We start from the raw sequence: 19,775 nt of genomic DNA, 5'->3' as shown, positions 1-19,775 counted from the left end.
TAGACCAATCCGTCCCAAATGTCTGTACACGGTTTGCCTTGAAACTGTCGTACCTATGGCTGAAGATATCTGATAAGACAGGTCTCATGCTGTGCTGTCTTCTTCTTTTGGCAGTTACTGCCAAATACCATTGTCATTTGGCATTGTAACATGGGGGCAAACTGTACTGTAACTTCTATTGACATTTCCATCATTTTGGAATTGTTGCCAAAGCCTAGAGGTGACACATTGCTCTGTGCCCAGCTCCTTGCATACTTCCATCTGAGTACACCCATATTCCAGGTGAGCAATAATTCTTCTGCGTAAAAAATCATCCACATTCATCCTCTGTGCCACAACTATTTGGCTGTGGCGCTGAGGGGCTTGCAGAACACTTGTGAACAATTTTACTTTTTCGCTACTATTTCTTAGATGCACTTCTCTTACACTCTCATTATTGTGACGGATTATCAGCGCCATCTGATGGCTTCCTGTATTTTGTGTATTATTCTTGAACATGTGTGTGATAATGCTACAGGTGAAATTTTTACTTTAGAGTTCGATTTCCATGTGATTCTGAACTATCCTTAATTTATGGACATGAGTGTATTATCAAGAAAATGGAAAATGTCCTAAATTTTAATGCTGACTACCTCCAAAAGTGTTTTGCTATATGATTCTTGTTGTCTGGTAATTTATTAAACCAAGTTTTAATGTGACATGATAGATGTTTAGCTAGAGGATACCATAACATAGCATACGTATATGCAGATTTGTTACTCTGTATAAGCTGTCAAAGTATGCATTGCATCGATGGATTATATGTATTTATGAAATCAAACTTTGTGTGAGATAAATGTTTAGTAGATAAAATTCTCTGTCTTGCACTTCAGTAATAATGCTATTTAACTTTCAGACTGTTATTTTTAATCTAAATTATTATTATTTTACTTGTATGTTGCATCTTCTCCATAGTTGTGCCTTTATTCTTTTATACAGTCTTTTACAATTTGAATAATTTTCAATTAAATTTCTGATGAATAGTAAGTAACCTTTAGGAAAGCTTTTTGTGTAAAAATGTGATGTTGCTTTAGAGTCAATGTTAAGTCATATTTTCTCCATTGGCCCACTAGCGGCTGGGCGGTAAAGTTGCTGAACACTGGTAATTTGGTGCTAGGTTTGAATCCTGGTGAATGGGCTGGCTACATGGCATTTTCATAATTTTCTCAATGTGTAACTTGTATACAAGCCAGTTTCCCTTAAAATATCCTCTATAGAGACATCCTTCCCTTTAGGCACTTTGTCATAATCAAATGCACTTGCCATAATCAAATAAACCAGTTTTCTGTTTTGCTGGGGTATTGCTTATGTTTACATATAATCATTTTGCTCCACTGGACACGTTTTATCTCTAAAATCAAATTCATACTGTGAACACAAAGGAATATTACCTACTAGTGTAGCATGCACCCAGGATTTAGGGCTTTCTTCTTTGATTAGAAAATCAACTGTCTGTTATAACATGATCTTATGGCAATTGCAATAGATTTTAAGGCTGCTTTTGTGGTGTGATTTGTTGATAATTTGTGGTAGGGTTTGTTGAGTTAATTTACTTCATTCAGTTATCAAGTTAGCATGTTTTTAAGGATTACTTTATTGAGGATCTTTTATTTCCATTACTGTATTGTTTAATAGAAAGCTTTTAAATGGTTTTCATATGATGGGCAGCTCTTATTGAGAGTTTTCTACATGTTGAACCAATTTACTGAGTTCAAGTATTTGTTTCATCATTGCAGGCAGGGATCATGTATGCATGTGATGTTTCTTTTGCGTTAGCATCAAATTTATCTATTTTTAACATTTTCCAGATGGATAGGATTGAAATTATGAAAAGTTCATATTCCGATCTTGAAAATTGAATAGATATGTAGGGCATTGGATAGCAAAGGAATTTTTCAGTGAATTTACTTTTTATTTGGTTGTTATATCAATGGATACTTTTTCTGAATTGATCGCAAAGATTTATATATTGATTTTATTGGTGATTTGTTCAGCTATGTTATGTATGTATTATTTCTTGCAGTTTGTGGAATGTATTTATTTTCATTTTTGTAAAGTTTAGGTAAACCCTAATTTTCCTTGGTGCCTTTCAAGTGAAAATAAAAGTCCAACTGCTTTATGATAATGAAATTAATCAGATGGGTGTGCCAGGCTGCTTGTCAGTTTATATTAGATTGTTGTATGAAATGTTATTGCCTGTTCTTAAAATAAGTTGGTTAAGGAACTGAATGCTAATTCACTTTTAATTTGTTTGTTAACTGTTAATTAGGGAAGCTTTCTGAAATATATGAAAAAATTGCTAAGTTCATCTTCTAAATATTTCGTAAGATACCACCAAGAAAAAGAAAAAAAAGTGTCCTTGAGAAATTTTTAAAGGGAAATATTCTATGTATTGCATTGAAATTTCAACCAAAATGGAAGATACTGAAGCTTCATAACAAGTCCTTGCTATTTGTAAGTTTATTCATTGGCTGTGGGTACTAAAAACTGTGGATGAAGTGAAGGGCTTCCTAAATGTTAGTGGTAAATTTGGATGAAATTTTTAGTTGTGTAATTTAAGGTTTTGACCAGAATTATTAGGAACTGAAACCAATAGACATCATGGCACTGTCAGGACTGCCTGCCTTTGGAAATGAATACTTGATATGTTATTCTTAATGAAAGTTGAGAATAGTTAAACTAGCCTAGTTTCAATTTGTAGTAAAGGTTTCATTAAATAACCTTCTTTATATGTTTTGATCTGTGCACTGAATTGATGCATGGAGATCTGTATGCCAATTTAATGGATGTTGCCTTTAAGGTAACTCCTTGAAAAATATAATAGATGTTGAAGTCAGGGGATCTTAGAAGCTATGAGCAGTCACTGAATCAGAATATTATTAAGTGGTTAAAATTTTTTTATGTAGTAGCCATATGTTACTGTGTATTAAGAAGTTTCCAGTCAATCTGCTCTAATGGTACAACTAAAAAACTGAAAGAAACTGTCTTCTGTTAATCATGCAGATTCCTGTAGGTATGTCACATAGAGCTAGCAGATAGTCATCTATTGGATGTCATCTTCAAGGCATATAACCCTTTCTGTCTAGCACTTTCTCTCTATGTATATATAAAACTGCAAAATTAAACATAAAAAATACTTTTAAAATTCATCACATATTCAGTTCAGAATAAATCACATGCAAATGTCAAAATACCAAAAAACACAGTGGCAGACTACAAGTAATAGGGCAAAATATGCCAAAACCAAAAATGAAATATGACATTTACATCTTTTGATGCTGTATCATCATCAGGGGTTGGTGCAGCGAAAGAAGTAAATAAAACATCATTTTTCTGAAGTGAAAAGACACAAATTTTAAAATTTAAGAATTGTCTTAAAAAACAATAAAAATAATAAAGGTATTGTTTTTCTAAGACACCATTTATTGCTGCTGTCAACATGCAGTTTAAATTAAGTTTTGAACTTTTTTTAAACTTTGGATCTATTTAGTATATATATATATACACACACACACATATATCTATAATATATATTGTGGGGGTGCATATGTGTTTCACATACATAGTGGTAGGTTTCATTATTGGCATATTGGCAATAAAGCTACCTGCAAATATTAATAATGTATTTTTAGTATTTGGAAATGTAAATAACTTGTAAAATTTTTTTCATTATGTTACAAAGTTATGAATAAAAAAATTTTACATGCTAATAAATAACTGAATGGCATTAAAAGGAGAAGTCAAATTTGTATTATTCTAATATATTTTTTAAACAAGCCCTTCAAGGAAAATTGATGTCTTCAAAAATTCACAATTTTGACGTTAAATAGCTTGGTAAATTTTTATCATCAGTGTTTTGTGTTTTATGCTATAATGAGCATAACATTTTATTAACTGTTGGAACAAGGGTGCCATACAAAGATTTACATTTTATAATTTTTGTAACTTATGTTATAAATTTAACTTTTTTAATCTTAAAAATGAACAAAACATGAGTATCTGCCTCATTTAAGATGCTATATGAAATTTTAGTATTATTATTATTGCAGAATTTTCTTTACTACACTGCTTCTTTTTTCTATATGAAAATCTGTACAGAAAGACAGTTGAGCTATTACTGCATATTTTCTTAATGTATATATTAATTGGCACTTTACTAGATTTCAAATGGGTGGAAGGAGATGTTTCAGAAGTAGCACTACAAGTATTTAATCCATTGCCCTTTGAGCTAAAAGTGACCCATATGGTAAGTAAAGTTGTTAAATTTTTTCTTTTGTTTTCGATTGAATAGTTATTATCTTAGGAAGATGTGTTAGTGCTGCTTTTATTCATCCTTAGTTAAAAAAAAGTAACCACCAGGGAATAATAAGTAAGTTTTTTTCTACAGATTGGATGAAATTTACAGAATGAGTTAGTGCTTATGAAATATGTTAGATTTCAGCAGTATTGAAGAATTATGGCTTTTACATTTTGCGAGCCAAAAATATAAATAAATAATATTCATTGATAACATTTGTCTAACAGCATACCTGATGACCACAAGCACTTTTAGATTTCATAATGATGCATAACCCGTTCAGTACGGTCGTGTCATATATGCATCAGTAGCAAACGTTATCTCACGGCCGGGTGTGCCATATTTGAATCGCCGTTTACTCTATAGCCGGGCGTACCACATTTGACTTTTTAGATAGAACACTTAATTAGTATTTTTTATTGCCGCTAGATGTAGCTGTATGTCTGTTATGGTGAAATATATCGAAAGTTAAGTATGTTTACCTTCATTCCTACGCAATGTTTTTTTATTTTTGGAATTTTGTTTCGGAATGAGAGTGAGATTCGTGGGTGGGTGTTGAGCAATGTAATGTCTTTTTAACTGTGTCATTTGATATAAACAAATGCACGTGTTCTCGCTGCATTGAGGTACTTTTTATTTTTTTGATATAGTGAAATAGATGTTCTATCATTAGAGATTTTTTTATTACTCTTGGATTTTTCCTTTTTTTTATTACTCTTAGATTTTTCGGGCTTTGAGACTATTTTTTATCATCAGCGAAACACTTTTTTTTTTTTTTAATGGCAAACAAAAGCAGTATTTAAATGTGGAATATACACAAATGCTAATTCGTTAGTGTTGAGTAATGTAATGGCTCTTACTGAATCATTTTATATAAACAAATGAACATGTTCTCGATGCTTTGAACACCTTTTTTTAATTTAATTTATTAATTTTTATTTTTTTATCCATTATAATGGAGTAGATGTTCTATCATTAGAGACTTTTTTTATTACTCTTTGAGTTTTCCGGCATTGAGATGAATGAATATTTTGTATCGCTTAGCAAAAGATTTTTTTTTTTTTTTTAATGGCAAAACGAAAGCACTGTCTGACCATAGAACATATGCAAATGCTAAATGAGTCAAATTGGTAAAATAGCAGCAGATATTATATTCCAGTGACATATACAATGTTGGACTCACCATATTTCAAAGAATATCATACACTGTCTCATTTTGAAATAGTGCTTACTTTTCGTTGTTTGCTCATTGAATTTTTATGAAAGACAGTTTTAATATTTTTAATTTTAATTGTGTGTTGTGTTAAATAAAATCTGCGATTGTTTGGATATTTTTCCATATATATATTTATTTGTGTGATAAGGAAAAACTTATATTATTCTAGAATGAGTATTTTATAAAATTTTTTAAGAAAATATAATAATAAAGCTTTAAAATTAATTTTGACAACTACCTTAATATTCTTCTCATAATGTACCAAAAATTGGAACAATTGGATGAAAAATTTAATTTATATGAATTTTTTCCCAAAGTTAGGCTTAGCAGTGCGAGTTGCCCATTCCCATAAGACGACACATACGGTTAATGCGCTGTCCCAAGACAACGCTCCGGTAACCGACATGCCCATCGTGAACGGGTTAATCACTCTGTTGATAAAGTTTTTAAGGAACTAAGTATTTTACAGAATGAGGTGTAAAAAAGGAGTGAGGAAAAATCGCATATTTTCCAAGTGGAAGCAATCTTATTAAGGTTCATGTAACTTGCCAGTACTATCCTTGATTTAATAATTTGTGATTGAACTATATATTGTTATTTTATTCTTGAGAGGCAGAAAAAGAAGTGGATAAATACGCACACTGGCCAATGAATTAGAAACCTTAGAGATTTTCATTTGAAAGCTTGCTAGAGATGAAGTATGTGAAGTAATGCATAAGAGTGCTTTTCACAATGAATGAAGTAAAATGGGAGAAATGATAGATCTTTCACTATTTAAAAAAGGGCTTATTGTTGGTGCCCGTTTAGCTGGGGCCTCGATTTTGAAGACAGCAAATCTCACTGGGTTCTCAAAAGCAGCCATAACAAAAGTTTTCAAAAGTTGACACAGATCGCCAACTAAAGCTCTACCTAACAGATTTCTGCTCAAACTGTGCAGATAGAATTGTAGAGGATAGGAATGCATAGTCGGATTTCTGCTCGAAATGCAAGAATTTGCAGTGGTGTCGGGAAAGAAGACAGTGGACATATGACCATTGGAAATGGGTAGCATGATCGGCTGAATCACACTACATAATATTTTGCACTGATGGAAGACGTTGAATTTAGCGAGAACCCCATGAAGCCATGAATCCATCTTGCCTTACTCGCACTGTACAAGAGTCTTGTGGGGAGTATCATGATGTGGGGCACGTTCTGCTGGCATGGAAGTGGTGCCCTGGTGCTCGTTTGATAGTAAACAAAGAGCCATGAGATACCTAGATATACTGGCAGATCAAGTGCCACCTGCAGTTTTGCATTTTTACCCTGATAGCAACGGATACTTCATGGATGATAATGCAACTATATGTTGTGCCAGAAGTAGGTTTACCATGCGTCCTGTTTTATCCTGGGCAGTCCTGGTTTTTTACTGTTGTTTGGGGTAATGTCCGGGGTTTGAGAAGTTTATGTGTGGTGAGTTTTTTTTTAATTTTAAACCTATATGTTATTTTCGTGTGTGATTCTTGTTTTGTCTCATCATAACAATGGGCAAAAGAAAATGTGTTTTTAATGTTTACCTCCAACAGGAATATAAATTTTTCCAATTATGTAATGACAATTAATAATGAACGTGTTTATTGCACACTATGTACTGGAAAATTTTCTGTGGGACATATAAGAAAGGGCGATATTGAAGACCATGTGAAAACAGCTAAACATAGGAGGAATTCAGTTAATGCTACTACTTTAGCAAACATAAGAGATTTTTGAGTATGCTGCTAAAGAAGCTTCATTTCCGTACCACACTACTAGACACGAACTCGGTTTCAAAATCTCAGACTGGACATCTAAACTGAATAAAAAGTTATATGACCCAAAATTTTCATCTGCTAGAACAAAAACAGAGGCAATTATTGTCAAAGTTATTACGCCATTTATATTTGATAATGTATTGTGTTCTTTGGAAAATGTTAGTTATGTAACAGTAACAATGGATAGCTCAAACAGAAGTGAAGTAAAATTTGTTCCAATTGTTGTAAGATATTTCAACCTGCAGGAGGGTATTCAAGTTAAGCTTTTAAATTTTGATGAAGTGTCAGGTGAAACTGCTCAAATTTTGATTCAGTATCTTTTGCAGTGCTTGAAAAAATATAAACTTGAAGAAAAGGTGGTTTGTTATAATGCCGTTAACACTAACAGTAATTTTGGTGGTGTGAAGAGAAAGGGAAATGAAAATGTGTTTAGAAATGTTCAAAATGATTTAGATAAACTTATTTTAGGAATTGGTTGTTCAGCCCACATTGTAGATAATTCAGCACAAACAGCATGTAATTCTCTACCCCTGATGATGATCATGATAGAAGTTATTGTTATAAAAATTTATAAATATTTTCTCATATATACAGTTAAGAGTAACAATACTTAAGAGTTCTGTGAATTTGTAGAAACAGATTACAAAAAAAGTATTATCGCATAGCAGTACAAGGTTTCTTAGTTTGTTACCTGCAATAGCTAGAATTCTTTCAATTTTTGATGGCCTAAAATCATACTTCCTATCTTGTGACAAATGCCCAAAACTATTAGATTTAAAAAAAACTAGAAAATGAACTGTATTTGAAATTTTTATTTGGTACTCTACAGTTATTTAATAATATAGTTCTGAAACTGGAAGCTAAATCTATGACAGTATTTCAGACATATTTTGAATTAATTTATCAACTCCAGGAAAGAAAAATCCCACAAATTTATACCATCTTCTGCCAAAGAATTGCTACACATTTTAAAAGAAAAGAATGATGTTCAAGAACAAAAATTCTCAAGCATAGGCAATTTTTATAATTCTAGTATTCAATACTTAAGAGTTGTGGAGAACCAGTTTTGATAAAATTAATAAACTTCAATGGATAAATTTCCGAACTGAACTTGCCTGGTCTGATTTAGAAGAGAGTGCACAGGTTGTTGATGAAATTATAAAAGATTCCATAAATATTGAAGTCTTATTTGATGAATGTTGTTGAACCATATAATTCAAAACCAAAGGGTAGGTTGCAGATCAGATTCTGAAAAAGTATCAGATACTATTGAAGAGAAGTGGAAAGCAATTTTTAAAATGTTTCCAAAGATTTATATTTCAAGTTGCAATATTTTTTAAATGGCTGAGTTTGCAATGTCTTTGCCTGGGACATCTGCTTCAGTTGAGAGAGTTTTTTCAATTATGGGGAACATCTGGCCTGCAGAAAGGGGTAGGCTTTCAGTATGTACTGTTAAACATCTGCTAAATGTTAAAATTAATTCAGAATGTCCTTGTTGTGACTTTTATGATGTAATTAAAACAAACCAACCATTTCTGGAAAAAGTCCACGTCTAGTGAAAAATACGACTGAATAAATAAAATTTAATGTTTCAGTAAACTGTTAAGACTTTTAAATGATTTCAAATATATCTTCTGGGTTATATGTCCTCAGTTAGTGGTTCCAACCCTGAAAAATATGGTAAGCCTACCTCAAAGTTCAAAATTGTTCAAAATTGCTTCACTGAACATCAGTCTGACTTCCAACAGCTTCTCTGGCCACCGCATAGCTCGGATCTTAACGCCATAGAAATGTGTGGGATATGGTGGAAAGACACATCTGACAGCATTCTCCTTTTCCATTTAATTTACAAGATCTAAAAAGTTGCACAGCCAATGCATGATATTCTCTGAATGCACTCCAGAAGCATGTAGACTCGGTGCCCAAATGAATCTGAGTTGTTATCCATGCAATAGGTAGTCCAATAAAATATTGATCTTTGCTTTCTGAATCATTGGCCAGTGTGTGTATGTATGTTCCTTTGTTAATTAGATTTTAATGGCAGTTGATTTTTAAAAACATTTTTTTAATTGTGTTAGTGAGTTAATTTATGTTTTGTTTAATTATACATTCTCAAAAATGTATACCCATTTTTGAGAATGTATAATTAAATAAAACATTAAAAATTAACTTGCTAACACACTAATTAAAATTTTTAAAAAATTCATATTTTTGTGATAATTTCAGTTTTTAAAAGGCTGACAATGAGAAATGTTATGATATTAATAAATTTAGATGTAGATTCATCAGAGTTGTTTAATGAGCAATATGTTAAGCAATATTTATATTTGATATAATTTTCCAGCTGTAGGGAACTTCATTAATTTTGACATGGCCTAAGAAAACATAGCATGCAAATTGATTTGAGAAAGGAGTATTCCGTTTTATTGCTGTTACTCTTTTGATATCTTCAAGTAACTGCTAATCAAATGCATCATTTACATCACGTTCTTTAAGATTTTTTTTCACATTTATTGATTTGAATGTTTTAAAAATATAAGCAATTTATACTATTAAAAATTTTTTGAATATAAATGTAAACATAAGGTTTCATTTCTTTTTATATGTAAGGGAAAACATTTAATAGTTTTCTCATTAACAATATTAAATCTTTTTTTTATATATATATATATATCTAAGGAAAACATTTAAAAGCTTTCTCATGAACAAAAGAGGAATTCACTTGTTTATACAATCAAATACCGAAAATCTGCCGACCTAAACTCCTGTTGCCTCTCAAAATATAAACATTCAGTTCAAAGGTTCTGGAAACCGCAACATTGAGTATAAAATATCGAGGAAGAAATACTTACCAAATTATGCCGTCATAATTACTGAATAATAACGAGTCATAACCGAAATACCAAATTATTGACATCATGATCAAAGTTTCCCCCCCTCTAATCTGCATCGAGGGAAAAAAGGCAGACGATTCACTCAACTCTTCTTTCAAGTTCATGATTTTGTTGTATTTTCTGAGCTTTGTTAATTCACGAGATTATTTAGGGCTGCCTTTTTTTATCCGGATATTTTGTGGATAAATTAAGAATATTTTAAATTTCAGCCCCTTTTAATGCAATTAGATAAGAAACACACTCATGATTTTACTGCTTGCAACGTTGAAAAACGTTGTAAACACGTTGCATTGACGGTAATGCAAGAAGTGCAAAAGATGGAGACAGGTGCTAGTCCTCGGTTTATAGCAGAATCGTATGGAATTACGATACGATTGTGTATGATATACAGAAAAATAAAGAAAAGCTGTTGAAATTTTACAGCAACAGTGATTCTAACACAGGAATCCGAAACTGGAAATCTTTGCATGAGGCAAAATCGGCAAACCTCGATTCTGTGTATATGTTACGGTGAAACACCGAAATCTGGAGAATGTCGACTTTCACCGGTGAATGTCAACATTCACATAGTTTCTTGGTGTATGTCTGAAATATTTTCCAAATACTCTTATTTCTGACTTACACCGGTCAATGTCAACATTCACCATGTACTAATGGTGAATGTTGAACATATAACAATATTATATTTTCTTCTCCGTAATTCAGTCATGAATAAACAAACTTGAGACTTGAAATAAGAACTTAAGAACATGAGATCCTAAGACACACAATACATTCAAAATGAGAAAGGAAAATAATAGAAGTTAAAAACTTACTTAACTATACAGTACGTTCTAAATGAGAAAATAAAATAACAGTAATAAAAAACTTACTAAATTATGTGATTCAAATCTTATTTATTGCAACAACTTAAACTATTATGGCACTTTATGACCTCTCTTTTCGACTTTCACCAGAGCATATCTGTGATTGTCGACAGACACCGGTGAGTTTCCAAATATACAAGAATGTAGTGAAATATTCGGTCTTTCACCGGCGTATTTGGTGAATGTTGATATTCTCCGGTGAAAGTCGACATTCTACAATTTCGGTCTTTCACAGTAACATATATATAATACAATGAATAACATAATCAATTCATATAAGTAATAATAATTTAATGCATATGATAAGTTATTGCAATAATGTATATAATAATTTAATTTAATGTATCTAATGTACCTTATTTGTTTTGCTCTGTAAGTCTGAATATTATGATTTATCTTTTCTGCCATGAAATCCGCAAAATCCTATAATCCACACAACCTCTGGTCTTAAGCTTTGCAGATTTCTGGATTTCTATTGTATTATTATCTAAAATTCTTGGAGGTTTTTAATTAGTTTTTAACATGTATTTTTTTCTCATATTAATTTTCATGTTGAATTTTTTATGAACCATGGAAAAATTTTTCCCTTTATCATTAATAGGAGTTTTTTTAATTAATATAGGGTCTTCAGGCAGATAATATTCCTTTTGAAAGCTTTCCAGCTTGTCTATCTTTGCCTGCAGAATCTGGCCCTTATCCTGTTAATTTGTTAGGTACACCTTTAAGTGCTGGTGAACTCCAAATTTTAGGTAAAAATTTTTGTTACTTTTATTATCAAATTATTAGTTTTCAGTAGCCTTTTTCTGAAAAATACTTCTCCATGATAAAATATTCGTTACTTACGTACTATGACGATTACCTTAGTAACATTTGCCGATAAAAATCTTCATTGCCGTTATTTGGTTTATATTTATAAATTCTTTTAAAAATAAAAGCCCTAATTAAAAGAGAACAGAAACTTACAAACTTAAAAATTCCCAAATATATATATATATATACACTGGTGTGCAAAAATTAAAGACGAGACGGTTTTTTCAATATAACTTTGTACAAAAGCTTTCCAAATCAACACATTTAATACCGTAAGATCACCAATACGTAAGGACATGAGTAATGTAAGCAACACTTACTAAAAGAGAAATCAGAGGGTTAAAAAGAAGCTTTATTGAAAAAGTAGCATGGAGCGCAATTCGACTGAAGGCCGAAACATCCCTGTGATGGGTGTCCAGCGAGAAACATCCGGTCTTTAATAGGGGATATGATCTCCCCTGACTGCTAGGCAGGTTTCACAGCGTCTGCCCATGCTGAGAATGAGGGTGTCAATGAGTTGTTGAGGTACTGCTGCCCATTCGTCTTGCAGAGCCAATCGAAGCTCCGGAATCGTTACTGGTGATAAGGTACGAGCTGCCAAGCGTCTGCCTATAAAATCCCATACATGCTCGATGGGATTGAGATCCGGAGATCGTGCCGGCCAATCCATACGTTCAATATCCTCACTCTCTAAGAGCTGTTCGGCAGCTACTGTGCGATGACATGGTGCATTGTCGTCCATGAAAAGGAACTGCGGACCCATAGTGGCTCTAAAAAGACGCACATATGGAAGAAGAATCTCATTACAATAACGGGTCCCGTTGACTGAACCTGCATCGAAGATGTGAAGGTCTGTACGACTACCAAGCATTATGCCTCCCCAAACGAAAACACCGCCACCTCCATACCTGTCCCTTTCAATGATGTTCGAGGGATGATTGCGGCTTCTCTCCAGATGAGTATGCGATGAGAATCGCTACTCAGACTGAATCTGCTCTCATCTGTATAGAGTACTCATCCTCATTCATTGTCTCTCCAATTCCGGTGTTCCCGGCACCACAGAGAACGCCTTCTCCGATGGGCAGACATTAGAGGTACACACCGTACAGGGCATCGTGCAAAGAGACCACCACCATGCAGTCTTCTGGCCACTGTAAAACGTGATATCGGTCGTCCAGTCGCCTGTGTCGTGTGTCTAGAGATTTCTCCCGCTGTCTGCCTCCTGTTTCTTCTGGCCTGTAAGGCAATATACCGGTCATCTGCGGGTGTGGTTCCTCGTGGACGACCACTACTAACCCCCCGGATAGCTGTTCTTGTAGTTTGAAATTGTCTCCAAAGTCGTGAAACGATGCTGTGAGCAATACCGAACTCTGCACCTGTACTTGTCACACTGCGACCTTCTTCCAACTTCCCAATGATTCGACCTCGGGTAAAAGCATCCAGATGTCGTCTAACAGATTGATTATTCGCCATTTCTCGCTTAGGCAACAACTCGATGTGATTTTAACTGCTATACGGCGTGCAATCTCTTTGCCAGAAATACTGATCTTACACCGACAACATGCTTTATACTACTCAGACACTCCCCCATTACGTCTACCTGCATATCTGCGCATGTGCTACCGTACATCACCTTACTTAATCTCCTGATTGGTCTTTCTGTCTGCTCTGCCTCTTCGTTCAGCTAATGTGCTAATTTTTCGACTTCGTCCTTAATTTTTGCACACCAGTGTATATATATACATATTATAAATAAACACATATATAAACTATATACTAAATACGGATTAAAAAAATTAACTTACTTAAAACTAGTTAAAGAAAACGTTGAAGTTAATGGTGAGGAAAGTAGCTGGAAATAGCTTTCAAAAAAGCATTGAAAGGTGTTTCCTGTTTTTTCGTCAAATAAATTCAGCTAAATAGGTATCCAAATGATGGTGGCTTGTTCTACATTGTGGCTTGTTCCTCCATTTTGTGGAACTCCACATCCTTTCAACGTGTTGAGTATGAGTGTGCGTAGATGGGTCAACAAAATTGTATCAATGATTCATTTTAAAATGTTAATCAAACAGATATGACTCTTTGATATCCAGGCCACAAATCTGAAATTATTGTTTAGCCTTCAGCAATATTATTTTGGATTTCATGCATTAATGTTGTTGCCTTCCTGTCTGGAACTCTGACTAGAAATGTTTCTTCTGTGTCCCAGCAAATTCCACCAAAGACCCACTGTTGTGCCAAGATATGACCTTGATTATTCTTTCGACATGTAAAATGGCTTTCATGAATTTCGACAATCATTCCAGGCTCTCCAATTTAAATATTTTGATTATCCTCCAACTAGTTCACACACACTTCACGCATATAATTATTCTAATCAATAACAGTCTTATCGGATAAATCCAACTGATGTTTGCACCATTTAATGGACGACTTTTCATATGCCCCAAAGTAAATAAATATTAAGGCTTTTAAAAATTGAATATGACTGTTTTCAAGCCTCGTACTAGTTCAGACACCAAACTTTTGTTGACAATGCACCTCCAATAAAATCCTGAATCTTGGCGTATTCATATCTTGGCCATTTTTACAAACACATTCTTTGGGTAAAATTCCAGCCTCTCTGAAAAATTCTTTTGCCGCTTCTTCATTTGAAGGAAGTTGGAAAATGTTGATATCCATTGGGAAAACTATAATCACAAGAAGTTTCACGGGCTTGACCTAAACGTAATAATCTGTATAAGTGTGTGGTAGTAGCTAATGCGGGATAATACTCTTTATTTTAGTGCTCTCTATAACCTATGTTAGGGTTAACCTGCATAGCCTATGGGGGTTGCCAGTTTTGGGGAGATATCTAAGTAGTCGTCATAGTACATAAGTACCAAATATTATAATTTTTTGCAATTCTAAGTTGTTGGTATATTTCATGATTTAAAATTTGCTATGAGGCAAAAACTGCACAACATCCTGAAAGTTAAACATGTGCTGTACATGTAGCATGAGTATTGTGCTTGTGTTATCTTCAAAATAATAGATATCTTGCTGTTTGTTCATGTGTGACTCTTTCAAACTTAAGGAGAAAAATTAGTTAAAAAAAAAGATTGCGATATAGAATTGAAGGAATAAAACTTAATAACTAATTGGCAAACTTTTTAAAATGGTCTTTGCTAGATAGACCTATATGAGTTTTGCCATGCCTCATGTAAAAGTATATGAACCCATTTTGAAAACTAGTGCCAATTCCTGAGACAAGAAAGACTAATAATTTGATGATGATTTTGTAAGGAATGAAAACCTTTTACTGGTGCATATGGATAAGAACATTGAAAAAGAACTACATAGATTACATTATTGTAGCTTAGTTTTTTTTTTTTTTTTTTTAAATTGTTTTAACTCAACAGCATGTGCATGTAAATGGGGTTAACTCTTAAAGCTTTTGTGTACTATCATCCAAAGTTAAACACATTTGAAGACTTATAGATAATTAATGTAGGTTATCAAAATTTTAATGTTTTATTACATCCAGGAAAATTACTCACAAACTTAAGCTTGCTAATTGAGTATTACATTTTCCATCATAAAATTACAGTTTTGATTAAATATATTTTGTTTGTTGGATTTTTGATCTGACTATTTGTTTCAGCATCAAACAGTTCCACATTTCTTATATTTTGCTGAAAACTTTGAATTCAATTTTTGTCATCACCCATGCCTTTATGTTCTCTCAAATGGAAAAATACATTTTGTAACTGACCTTTTAATTGACTTGTGTAGTACTAACATTCTAAGTAAACTGTGGCAGGTCTACCCAACACCATTATGCAAATAGAACTTTGTTTATATCTTTATTTACACGTAGATGTTTATGTGTAACATACAGAATTTATGAACATAATTATTAACCATGCATGTTTTGTTTGCTGAGCTGTACTGTAATTAATGAAATGCATTGCAGATGAAATTTGCATCTATTTGTGTATTTAGTTAATGATAGAAAGTACTATATTATATCAAAATGTCACATATCATCATATATTTATTAGGTTATGCAACTCATGTCTTGGGAGTGAAAAGCAATTGCCGTTTGAGAGACATTCCATCTCTAAGAAAACAGTACTTTTCTATTGATGTTATACCTCGGTTACCGCAGATACAAGTTACAACTTCTCTTCCTAAAGCTTCCATGTTTTCCTCTCTTGGTGATACAAGTTACGTAGTTGTGAGCTCTGCAGTCACAATGTATGCTGGAGAAAGGTATTGATATTTTTAATTGGATAATTATTTAGCAATGGAGAATGAATTGCTTCCAAGAAAATGTGTAAGAGAACAGAAACAATTAGATTTATACTGATAAACAGTTTTTAAAAAGTGAATCCGTTATGCAATAGTTTTTAATTGCTAAAATTTGCCAAATTTATTTCTGAATATTGAAAGCAATGCAGGTATTGAGTTGTGTTTTGCCAAATCAGAACTTTTGTGCTTGTATGCATTATTAACATTGCTAACTTTAACATCCTTCTCCCTTTTCCCCTTGTTGCCCACCAGGAGCCTATGGCAAAATTGCTGAACATTGGTAGTACGGTCTGGGGTTGGAATCTTGGGGAACGGGCTGGCTACATACACTTACGAAAGTCTGCATATAGATGATCAACTTCCATGTTCATACAACAATCACTAAAGAAATGGAGTCTTTCTTAATCAATACAACTTTTATTGATTCCTCTAATGTCTTGAATTCAAATAGTACGAATAAAAGTTACTTGATCATTATGTAAAATAATACAAGTATTCATCACTTAAAAACGACACAAATCATGTGTCTCAAAAGTCCACTTACACTGGAAAAAAGGCCTTTGCCATAATGCATTGTATCTAAAGGTCTATGCCTTGTAGGGTATCTCCTTGTTTTTACAATCTCTTTTGACCTATATGGCCTGGATTCATCTAGCTTAAATGTCTCTTCTATGGTTATTTTGTTCCATTTTTCTACCATGACATAATTTGGAATTTCTTTGGATGTTATTACATGCTGCCTGATTCTCTGCTCAAGTGAATCCCACAGATGCTATAATGGGTTTAGGTCTTGGAACTGGGATGGTGTTCCGAGTTAGTTAGGCACATTGTAGAACAGCCATAACCCCGCAATGTATGCCGTTTGCTTGGTTGTTGTCCTACTGAAAGTAAAAAACATCACTCACTCCTAGCTTCTCCACTTACACTCAAGTTTTCTCTTCATTATGTCTAGTTAATCAATTTTGTTCATTTTTGAATTAATAAACTCCAGATTATCAACCTCACTGCGTCCCATACACCCCTGCCTCCTTATCCATGCTTGACTGTCGGAAAATATCCTCTTTCTTTAGCTCTGTAGATGGATTCCCCTAGACATATTTTTATCCCTTGATGCTGAAAATACAAAATTTGCTTTCATCTGAATATATTATCGTTTTCCAAAATTTATGTCTTATTAAGGTGTTCTTTGGTAAAGACCATTTTCTTAGCTCTGTTCACTCAAGAGATGGTTTCTTCTGTGCAACTCAACATTCATGCGTTTTCAGTTCTCTTCGAATTGTGGTTAAATTCGCATTTTTTTGGAATCTCTCAGCAATACTTTTAGCTATTTGTGAAGCTGATAGTCTTGGATTTATTTTTATAAAGTGTATTGCAAAGCAGGATTCTTGAGGCAAAAGTGCAAATAGGCAGCTAGATCTTGGCTTGGACGTTGAAAGTTTTGTATGATCACTTTTTGAATCGATGAATGTCTCCTATTAACAATTTCAGCAATTGCTCTAAGACCCCCCTTTTCCAAAGATCTATGATGATTTTTCAGTAGTATCGATTTCTTTTCCGTTACATGCCATGGAATCACACAAGCTTTCAAAATCTCATATCCTATATAAAACATGTAGAAGCTTACAGTTACTTAAAATAAAATTAAATTTAAAAAGAATGCGACTCGATGCAATTACTATCTCACACTGACTTATGGCAGGGGTGATTGGTGATTGCTTGGTGGTCATTCTCGTTTTTCATGTTAAGTTTTTTTTTTTTTTTTTTTTTTTTTTTTTTTAAGCTTGAAGAATCATTGTCAAGTATGTTGCTTTTTTCAAATGAGATTGCAATATTAATTTTAACATGAACACGTAAGATTACTGCCTGCATGCAGTTAAGTAATGGTAAGTGGTCCCATAGTTTTCCCGCCCACCAGCGGCCAAGCGGAAAAGTTGCTGAACACTGGTAGTTTGGTCCAAGGTTCAAATCCCGCGAACGGGCTGGATGCATGGGTGTTTTCGTGGTTTTCCCCATGTGTAACGTGTATACAAGCCAGTTTCCCTTAGAAAGTCCTCACCTTAGCAATAGTCCTAGTGTGCATTGTCGTAATCTCAATAAACCAAACCAAACCAACCATAGTTTTCCTTGTTTTACAAATACAAACCAGTTTTCCCTAGAAAGTCCTTTACAAAGACATACTTCTCTTAGCCAGATATCCCTCGAGTGCATTGCTGTAATTAAATAAACTGAACCAAATGGACCCTTTTCTCCTGTAAAGAGATTTCTTTTTTTTAGCTACAAAAGTAATTTTTCGATATTTCGCTCTCCTCCCATTCAATGTTCTATGAAAGCCCAATTCTGAGCAAGGACATCCTAGGTAACATATTTGTAGAGTTATTGCTACAGTTAAAGAAAATGCTAAGAAGCACTGCAAAATTAGTCTGTGAATTAATGGATACGTTATATAAACTAAGCATGACTTTTGTAGGATGTAAATGTGTTTTTTTTCAAATTGTAATATTAAATGTATTTAAGCATAATGCGTTAATTGGCTTGAAATGTTGTAGTTATATCAGTGTTTTAACATGCATGCTCTATTGTTAAAATTTGATAACTTGTTTCTCATTTTATAAGCAATTAACTATTAGTTGCATTTAAGGTCATTTATAAGCATGACACAATAGCATACGTTCATATGAATAAAGTTACTTATTTTCTGTAAATATTAAATATGGTTGTGTACATTAGTACTGTCTTTCAAATTCTTTGAAAATGCAAAAATTTGTGTTGTGTATAATGTTTCTTTAAAAAAAATGTATTTTATTATAAGTTACCATTATCACTTAGGTAGTAATGTCAGAGATTGAATATACTGTTAAAAATTTGCTGATTTCTCTGTTGTACCTGATTGAAATGTATTATAGTTGCTGAATTGTGTGTCATTTTGTGTGTGTGTGTGTTCCACGGTGAAATGTTTTTTATGTTACTGTTATATGATACTTTAATATATTCCTGCGCTAACATTATTACAATTTTGTATGATATAAAACAGTAAGATGAATTAATCCTTCAATTAGCATGTTTGTTTTCTTCTATTAAGTATAGAAAAGTATCTCAGAGATACACTTTGCTGGCTGAAGATAAATTAAACAGCTGTAAATTAATGATGAGCATGATGCATGAGCAGAAAAAAGGTTCACCGTTCATTCTTTCATAAACTGCGTAAACAACATTTTTGTTATTATTGCTTATAATAAATGTGCCAAATTTCAGTATGCGTGAAAATGTAATTTCATGTATATCTTTAGGAAATTCTGAATAAAAAGCTAACTTTTTGCAGGTATGCCTACAAATATATCTACTTACCCTTTCTGGATGGGCGTCCCATATACACATTCTTTAAGAACATCTCTTAAGCCAGGTGTCCCATCCACACATCACTAGAGATTGCGTTCAGAGGACGGGCGATGCATATATGCATTTTAAGCTGGAACGTTTTTCTGAAGACCACTAGATGGCATCCTATACACATTACTTTTGAAACGAACACAGTTTAAGGTTCCTGACCTTGAGTTTGATATATTCTACCTG

General features: G+C 33.1%; 1 protein-coding gene across 2 annotated transcripts in view; it reads left to right on the top strand.

Moving 5' to 3' along the window:
* Window positions 1-19,775, top strand: part of brun (trafficking protein particle complex subunit brun) — a 152,251-nt gene that overhangs the window by 102,146 nt on the left and 30,330 nt on the right. For both annotated transcript variants that reach the window (XM_085810134.1, XM_035351667.2), the window contains 3 exons: window positions 4,200-4,285; window positions 11,725-11,851; window positions 15,956-16,166. In XM_085810134.1, the coding sequence (XP_085666260.1) occupies window positions 4,200-4,285; window positions 11,725-11,851; window positions 15,956-16,166 (424 nt within the window). The remainder of the gene's footprint in view (window positions 1-4,199; window positions 4,286-11,724; window positions 11,852-15,955; window positions 16,167-19,775) is intronic.

Source organism: Stegodyphus dumicola, chromosome X2, assembly GCF_044657685.1.
Source record: "Stegodyphus dumicola isolate Sdum_Otavi_A_Nest chromosome X2, ASM4465768v1".
Classification (NCBI taxonomy): Eukaryota; Metazoa; Arthropoda; class Arachnida; order Araneae; family Eresidae; genus Stegodyphus; species Stegodyphus dumicola.
The sequence above is the reverse complement of the archived record's forward strand: the minus strand, read 5'-3'. Positions and strand labels throughout refer to the sequence as shown.